The sequence below is a fragment of the Achroia grisella genome, unplaced genomic scaffold (assembly GCF_030625045.1).
Source record: "Achroia grisella isolate CSIRO2021 unplaced genomic scaffold, CSIRO_AGI_Agris_v1 utg4223, whole genome shotgun sequence".
Classification (NCBI taxonomy): Eukaryota; Metazoa; Arthropoda; class Insecta; order Lepidoptera; family Pyralidae; genus Achroia; species Achroia grisella.
In genome coordinates, this window is record NW_026712852.1 from 316,911 (window position 1) to 325,878 (window position 8,968).

General features: G+C 30.5%; 2 protein-coding genes across 4 annotated transcripts; one reads left to right on the plus strand and one right to left on the minus strand.

The window, feature by feature from the left end:
* The first annotated feature begins 224 nt into the window (after positions 1-224).
* LOC131844871 (elongation factor Ts, mitochondrial) lies at positions 225-7,729 on the plus strand. 3 transcript variants are annotated; one of them, XM_059193851.1, is made up of 5 exons: positions 225-425; positions 769-813; positions 1,175-1,324; positions 2,376-2,627; positions 7,133-7,729. In XM_059193851.1, exons 2-5 carry the CDS (start codon positions 784-786, stop codon positions 7,652-7,654), a joined length of 954 nt encoding a protein of 317 aa, XP_059049834.1. In that variant the 5' UTR covers positions 225-425; positions 769-783; the 3' UTR covers positions 7,655-7,729. The 3 variants fall into 3 exon arrangements, with proteins under 3 accessions (XP_059049834.1, XP_059049835.1, XP_059049836.1); XM_059193852.1 differs by lacking the exon at positions 769-813 and having other exon boundaries at positions 226-425; XM_059193853.1 differs by lacking the exons at positions 225-425; positions 769-813 and adding an exon at positions 904-1,080 and having other exon boundaries at positions 1,157-1,324.
* Positions 7,730-7,748: 19 nt separating this feature from the next.
* Positions 7,749-8,297, minus strand: LOC131844873 (uncharacterized). Its single transcript, XM_059193855.1, has one exon. The coding sequence runs from the start codon at positions 8,295-8,297 to the stop codon at positions 7,797-7,799; it is 501 nt and encodes a 166-aa protein (XP_059049838.1). The 3' UTR covers positions 7,749-7,796.
* Between the last annotated feature and the right edge of the window lie 671 nt (positions 8,298-8,968).

Sequence of the window (8,968 nt, forward strand, 5' to 3'; positions counted from 1 at the left end):
TCGTACTACTTGCCGTTTAGTTTCTCCTCTTTCTAACAGAAACCTCCAGATAATTATTATAGCTATAAAATATTACTAAAAGTCAATCAGACAAGTAAATAAGTAACTCATCTTTACACTACATATATTGTCTGTGTACATCAAAATATTAGTGCAAAATAATGTGTTGTATCTATATTCTATGATCACTTGATAAGTAAACGAAACGATTTGACATATTTGACAGCAGACGGCTCAAATTTAGCTCGCTCGTATAATCGACTTTTAATTTGACTACTTATGTCTAGACTTAATAACCTTCATTTGAAATAATTTAACTATTACGAAGTCAAACGGTGCAAAAAATAAAAATATTTCGAGTAATAGTCAAACTATAGCCAATAATTATTTCTTACCTGTTACAACGATTACAATAAATATTAGAGGTAAAGTACAGTTTCTATCTGTATTTTGTGTGCCTATTTATAAAACATATTTATACACTTAAATTAATCTAATGAATATTTATTATCAATTAATATAAAACGGATTTATTGATAAATACACCAAGTGACTTCAATTCTATTAGTTCAGTCATGTAACAACAAATCCCTGACAACTATATATCGGCACTTGTTTTCTGTTTCCATGGAAATTTTTACTGTATGGTGGCCAGTATAGAAACCTTAGTGATATAAACTTATAAATTAATTTTAATATGTAAATATATCATTTCCTATATTATACATTTTCGTCTCTTATCCATTGACATTTGTAAACATTTTATAGGTTATAAAATTGAAAATGAAACAGAAACTCGATTGTTACTCCAAGGTAAACAATAAATACTACAGCTACTATAGTTAAAACCTTGTAATGCCATAGCTATACTAATCTCAGCTGCTATCCATATTCTGTTAACCTTGATTGCTACACAAAGCTCTTTTTATTGAGATGATGTCATAACTTTGCTTTCCACTCATTGGTTCAATCAGTAGGAGGCACACACCATGAGCAGCCAGTATTGTATATGGTTTTTATTCTATTGTACTCTAAAAAACTATTTCATTAATGTATAATTCATATTTAATAATAAATTGAGTGAGTAATTATTTTATTGGATTGAATATCTGTTTAATTTAAATAAATAATGCCATTGTATATATAATGTATCAAGTCATTAACATGTTTTCAGATGATATTACAATTGGTGAGGAGATTACATGTTAGCCCTGTTTGCTGGAAGAGTGAATCTTCTCTATTGGCAAAGCTCCGGAAAAAGACAGGCTACACAATTGCCAATTGCAAAAAAGCCCTAGAAATGCATAACAATGATTCTGACAAGGTAATGTTTCAATATATTAATTGACAAACATTTAATATATTTATGCTGAACTAATTTTAAAGTTAACAACCTTATTGGAAAAAAAGGAATTCGAGGACATACCATAACTTTATTGATGTTCACAAGACAATGTGCTATTTCTTGAAGCATATAGTTCACAGCTGGTGAATCTATTTCACTATTTAGGGAGAAATTTAGTCAAGCAATCTCTGTGAATAGCAAAGTGTGTTTAATGCAATTTATAATGAATATAATTTTGGTAGTAACAGTTCCAAAATTATATTCATTATTAGGATTAGGATATGGAGAATTTTTTAACTGCAATGGTGCACTGCCTATACCAAATTATGCTGTAGAGTAACAGTGGAGGATAATAAGATAATTTTACTTGTTCCAATTTTCACATTGTACATTATTCCCTGGTACCTAAACAATAAACCTGTAATTGTGTACTATATACCTGTATTTATATAGCTATAAGTATGATCTTTAAGATGAGCATGAGGTAAGGTCAAGGCTCGTCCTGGCAAGTTCATGAGGAATTTAACATGATGGTTTTCATGTGGAGTGGAGTACATGCCTATTGGTATTACTTTACATAAAGTTTGTTGTCTATTTCTGAAAAGTATGATCGAAGGATATACATTTGATGATCTAAAGTGTGCAGGTGTTTAAAAAGTCGCCCTATTTATATGGAAATATTTTTATTCTTACATTGATTGTTTGTATCAATCTGGGTGTTTTCTATGTATATCAAGTATGAATTTGTTTACTTCTATCAGTTGTTTAGTGCCCATAACACAAGTTCTGCATAGCTTGGGACTAGATTGCGCTGTGTGAATTGTTTAGGGTTATTATTATTAATATTCCTTACTCTCATATATGTAATTTTTATGTATGAATCTAATAAGAATCCCAATACTAAAGGGTGGTTAACATTGGAGTATAGTATCTCAAATCCCAGCTCACTCTACTAATTAACATAAAATCTTGTACATCTATCATGAAACCTATTACACAAAAAATAAATGTGTAAAATTTATTATTACAGGCGGAGGCATGGCTGAATGAGCAAGCACAAGCAATGGGATGGGCGAAGGCTACTAAACTAGCCGGTAGAACAGCACTACAAGGTCTTGTTGCGGTAAAATTTGATGCCAATCATGGAGCCCTTGTTGAACTTAACTGTGAGACAGATTTTGTTGCAAAAAATGACAAGTTTCATAAGATGATAGAAGATGCCACTCTTGCTTGTTTTAAGTTTGCACATACTAGTTTGCAATCGAAAGGACCTATTACAAAGGTAAATTTAAGATATATTTTACAAAAGTATTTGTAACAAATATTGATTAATTTTAAGTATGGTGGACAAATGTCAAAAATTACTGTAATTACAATGAACAAGGACAAATATTACTGTAATAAAAGAGGTGCTTTGTCTGTTGTTAGCAGTAATGATATGGACCCATAGCATCTATTAAAACCTTAACTTTATGTTACCATATATGCATACCAGTGTGACCTCAAATAGATCTATATTTAAAAAGAAAATTTAGAATTTTCAAGTAAAATATATATAGTAATAATATATTTAATAAAAATATTGAAATAAAGGATGAACTTCAACTAAGCAGTATCAAGAATGTCATATGACTAGTCTCTGTAGGCAACGAGGGGAACTATAAATGTCATAGGTTAGAAATACTTCATTTTATTTTTATTTATAACGTAAAACCTACATTACAAAATACATTATATAATGTTTCATATATTTTTATATACACATACACCGAAAAGTACTATACAACTACTCTATTTACATACATTCAAGTATCTGCTATGGGAAGCCTACTGTTAGTTTTGTTAAAGTCCGTAAAAATTCTTTATAAAATTCGATTTCTTAAATAATAATAAAATAAATTCCAACATAGATAAAATATCAACAGGCATGTCATATTTATGCGATCCTGAAACCTGTAAAACAATAATAAAGTCAGAACAGGATTATGATTATAATATTAAAGTCTTGACTCAAAATATAAGGAGTATATCTTGTAACTTCTCAAAATTTGAAGTCTTTCTTTCTAGGTTAGAAATAGAGTGTGAACTTTATATACTAACTGAAACATGGAATAGAAATTTATCTAATTTTCCTACATTAAAGGGCTATGATACGTACTATTCTAAGAAAAATTATAATCAGAATGATGGTATCGTTGTGTATGCAAAAGTAGGTTTCTGTTGTAATGTAAAAGAACAAGAACTATCTGACGCAACAGGCATGATTATTATAGTAAACTCAGATACAGTTATAATAGCAATTTATAGATCTCCCTCATATAGAAATATTTATAACTTTATTACGTCACTTAATAATATATTAATTTCATATTCGAAGTATAAAAATATTGTAATTATCGGGGATGTTAATATTGACATTAAAATGGATAGTGAAGACCGAAATTCCTTCGATTATTTAAATTTATTGGCAAGCCATGGACTCTTATCTGGTCATGATTTTCCTACTAGAGGTAAAAACTGCATAGATCATGTTATGATCAAATGTAGGTTTCCGGCAACTACTGTTGTGTTTTCCTCTCCTTTAACCGATCATTCTCCAGTTCTAACTACTATCAAAGTAAATATTAAACTAGAGAAAACTCCGCGTAACTATGCTAAGAACAAAATTAACTACAATGCTATCATCGCTGAATTAGAGAAAACGGGTTTTGAAGACATTTTAAAATCATCTGATGCAAATTGGGCGACAGATACGCTTATTAAAACTCTGTCAGATCTAGTAGCAAAACACACGCATAAAATTTCTGCTCCTAGAAAACAATGGTGCCTCAAACCATGGATTACTCCAGGTTTATTACGCTGTATTAAAAATAGGGACAGGATGCACATGCGAACAAAAAAGGACCCCACAAATTTAATATTAAAGAGAACCTACAATAGGTATAAAAATTTTTGTAACGATTTGTTAAAAAGATTAAAAGCAATTTATGAAAAAGATGAACTAGAAAAACACAGTAAAAATCCTAAAATGACATGGAAGATTATTAATAATATAACAAATAGAAATATCACAAAGTCACCTGAAACTAATTTGCTTAAAATAGAACAAACCCCTGAGAAAGCGGTAGAACGTGTAAATAACTATTTTGCCAATGTTGGACGGAACCTAGCAGATAAGCTACTGAAAAATTCTGATTTTTGTTATTATAATGGAAATATAGTAAATCTCGATGAAAATAGTCCTGTAAATTCTATGGTTATGCTAGAAACAACAGAAGATGAAGTAAATTCAATAATTCTTGATTTAAAAACTGATTCGGCAATGGGACACGATAATATTCCTACTAGACTGCTAAAACTGGCAAAAGACATTTTGGTGCCTTTACTTACGCATATTTGTAACCTGAGCCTAAGTTCAGCTACCTTTCCCAACGTATTTAAAACATCAATAATACATCCCATATATAAGGAGGGAGATGGTGATAATGTAAGCAACTACCGTCCTATTTCATTGTTACCTGCAATGTCTAAAATACTTGAAAAGATTATAAATAGGAGACTATTGTCTTACCTTAATGATAATAATATATTGTCAACAAATCAATACGGATTTAGACCAGGCAAGTCTACTAAGGACGCTGTCTCAGAAATGTCTGAATTTATAGCCACTCACTTAGATGCAAAAAATAAGTGTGTTGGTGTGTTTCTAGATCTTGCCAGGGCATTTGATACTGTTTATGTCCCCACTCTTTTAAAGAAAATGGAAATATGTGGAATTCGTGGTAAAGTGCTTGATTTGTTCAAAGATTATCTCACAAACCGTAAACAAATAGTTAAAATTGGTGATTATTATAGCCCTAAAGCTGATATATCCCATGGAGTACCACAAGGTAGTGTCCTCGGTCCTACCCTTTTCTTACTTTATGTCAATGATCTCTGTAACTTATTAATTCAAAATTGTAAAGTCTTTACTTATGCTGATGATACTGCTTTAATTTTTTATGGGAAGACATGGGAGGAGACGAGAATTCTAACTGAAGAAGGACTTCAAATAGTGGCTCAATGGTTACACAATAATCTTTTAACATTAAACATCTCTAAAACAAAATATGTTACTTTTGGCATTACAAAAAGACTAATTCCCACAGAACAAAATTTTCGCATAAAAATACATAAATGCTTCAATGATATTACGCCCGCAAATAACGATAGCTGTGACTGTGTTTACATATGTAAAACAGACACCATTAAATACCTGGGAGTTATACTCGACGAAACCCTAACGTGGAAACCTCATATTGACCTGCTATCATCACGAACACGACGACTTATTTATATTTTTAAAACATTACGACATATAGCAGATTCTAAATTAATTAAAAAAGTTTATTTTGCATTGGTCCAGTCAATATTAAGTTACTGTATAACTACTTGGGGTGGAGCACGAAAAACCCATTTATTAAAAATAGAGCGAGCACAGAGAGCAATACTAAAAGTAATGACCTTCAAACCTTTTCGATATCCCACTATAGAATTATATGCAGATACTGATGTGCTAACCATTAGACAAATGTTTGTAAGAGATACAGTGTTGTCCCAACACCTAAAAACTCCATTTAGCATGGATCTGATGAAACTTCGTAGAAAAGACGTTTGCCAAAGAATTCCCTTCAAAAGCTATTTTATTAATAAATTTCAAATGTACCTCGGTCCTATGCTTTATAATAAAATTAATAAAATTATCGATATATATCACCTCAATTACTTAAAATGTAAAGAAATTCTAACAATATGGCTAAAATCATTAAATTACAATGAGATTGAAAATCTTCTTGTAGCAGTAAAATAACATGAGTACATACACATACAACCGCACACATACACAAACATCACACACACTCATACACATACACACACACGTAAACACTATACACACCATTATATATACATCTCTTTATTAAATAGTATGAAAATGTAACATTAAAAATATACACCTTAAACAAGCAATATATATATTATATACATCTACGATATACTGTTATTATAAACAAATTTAAGATTAAGCGTACATTAAGATATAAAGAGATAAAATTAAAACTATATTATTTTAGTTTGTTAACTAACGTTATTATATTGTTTATGTTCATGGTTATTGTGGTCGCGCTGAGTCACTTGTAAACCTGTTTACGAGCTGCGAATGGATTGATGCCAATGCAATTCATTCATATTTTGTACAAGTTGAAATGTAAATCTACCCACGCAATTGCAACATTTTAATTTTTACCTATTTGTCGCTGGAAGAAGGTAGTATCTATGATACAGGCTCGGCCTAGTATAGATGCTACTGGTAAATTATATGTATGATGTGTATTTAACAAAAATGTAATAGTTTATAAGGAGAATAACTGTAACTACTTAAATTGGTGTCAATAAAATATTATTATTATATTATTATTATATAACAATAAATCAATAGCTGTAGAAATATATAGATAATGATGAAATTACTGGGCAATATAAGGTCTTTTTATTAGTCATGTCTACTCAGGAATGTAAAAATGGCAGGACACTATATAGAATTATGGTTACACCATTGCTTTTCATATTGATATATATATATTTGTTATTTATACAATAGATTATAATAATAGTGTTCAAAAACATATATAGATACAAAAGTTGTAGCAAGTAGGCATGTTAGTGAATTAACTGAACCATAGTGCTATGCTATTGTTTTAATAATTGTCCTCTTTTACATATATCAACATATTTATAATTTCACTTCAGATGGAATTGGATAGTGAGCAGTTGGGAAACCTCTCTGTAGAAGGCAAGAAACTTTCTGAAATATTAGCCTTATTCATTGGTACTGTTGGTGAAAATGCAGTCCTGAGAAGAGCGGAGTGTTGGAAAGCAAACAATAAAGAAGTGAAGATTGCCGGCTACACACATCCAGCTCCTGCCAAATCTGAGGACTATTCTGCTGGCAAATATGGAGCTTTACTGGCATACAAGCAATCCGGTGATTATGAAGATATTGGTCGACAACTTTGTCAGCATGTAGTAGGATGTGCCCCTAAGAAAATTGGCAATAAGGATAGTGACAAACCGAACAAAAACTCTGATGATGAAATATGCCTTATATACCAAGAATATTTGTTAGATCCATCTTACACAGTAGATGAGATCCTGGAGCAAAATAAAGTTGAACTAATAGATTACGTAAGATTCTCATGTGGAGAAGCTGTGGAAAACAATATGCTTGGTGTGGAAAAACAGCCATTAGATACAGTTCAAACTTTACAGTAAAAGTAGAAACATACAATACTCTGTCTTGACATTACCTTCAAAATCAACTTCTAGTAGATATAAAAATATTTATTTATAAAATAAGTAATAAATTGTTAATACTGTTTATTTTGTTTAATATATAATATAATAAGTATAAAAATCAATATGCTGGGTTAATCTTTTGAGGATCAGCATCTATTTCCTTTTTTATTTTAGCCTTTCCTTTCCATAAAAACATTCTGCAGTCTTTTTTCCAAAACATTGCTATTTGACTGGGCTCATAGCAGTAGCCGTGATAATTAAGTGCTTCAGGTGACACTACATGCAATGCTAATGTATTCTGTTCTCTAGTCCTGAATGGACCTGTGGTTGCAGGTCTTAATAAACATCCGCATGGACATATAGTTGATTTAGGTGCCGATGGAATATTCATTCTATTGCATAAATTTATTCTTTGAAAATTCCCACATAGTCTTAGCTCTTCAACAGCCCCAGTGAATGACTGAGTCGCACGTAGTGCTAAAGGTCTTGTATTTTGGTTATCTAGATTATTTCTAAAACAAACTGTGGACAGCGACTTTTTCGTGATACTCGGGCTATTCTCCGGACTTCTATCTTCGCCTTCGCTTTCTCTGTCTGAGTAATTATTATCAGTATACATGATTATATAATAGTATAAAGTTATTAATTTATAAAACACTAATTTGATTTGATACTGTCACATCCGTCATTTGTTTCCCGCTCTTTATATATTTTTTTATTTTACTTATTATACAAAGGGAACTAGGTAATAAATAATTCAAAGGTATTATTTATTACCTAGTTCCCTTTGTATTATATTATTATTTTCTATTATATTATATACTTTGTATTATACTATATACATTTTTTTTTAATGGGACTATTGGTGACATCGTTTAGGTAAATCTGACAGAGCCCTTAATTTAAAGTATACATACAAGTTATCATTCTCTTAAACAAAATGAAATAAAAATCTGAAAAGAAAATAAACCACTAATCTAATACAATATTGTATAGGTATACTACTACTACGTCTAAGTTACCTCCCTATAGAGTTCTATAGAACAAACAAGTTTACCTGAGCGTTGTAAAGGAAATAAAAACATTTGATTTATTTTTTACCGCGGATATGTCAGCGCAGACATATATAGGTATAGCTTCCGTTTTCAATATTTTTGGTAGGTTTTCTATTTCTGATGTATTTGTTTTTTGTCAGATTTGTATTATAAAGATCCGATGAAAAGAAAATAGTGTATACATAATTATGTATGTATTATTACCTATTACCTACTTATTCAATGGATTAACGAT

Coding starts and splice junctions, on each gene's coding strand:
- LOC131844871 (XM_059193851.1), top strand. CDS start 784: ATGAAACAGAAACTCGATTGTTACTCCAAG. Junction 1,325..2,375: donor ATAACAATGATTCTGACAAG/GTAATGTTTCAA, acceptor TTATTATTACAG/GCGGAGGCATGGCTGAATGA. Junction 2,628..7,132: donor CGAAAGGACCTATTACAAAG/GTAAATTTAAGA, acceptor ATTTCACTTCAG/ATGGAATTGGATAGTGAGCA.
- LOC131844873 (XM_059193855.1), bottom strand. CDS start 8,297: ATGTATACTGATAATAATTACTCAGACAGAGAAAGCGAAGGCGAAGAT.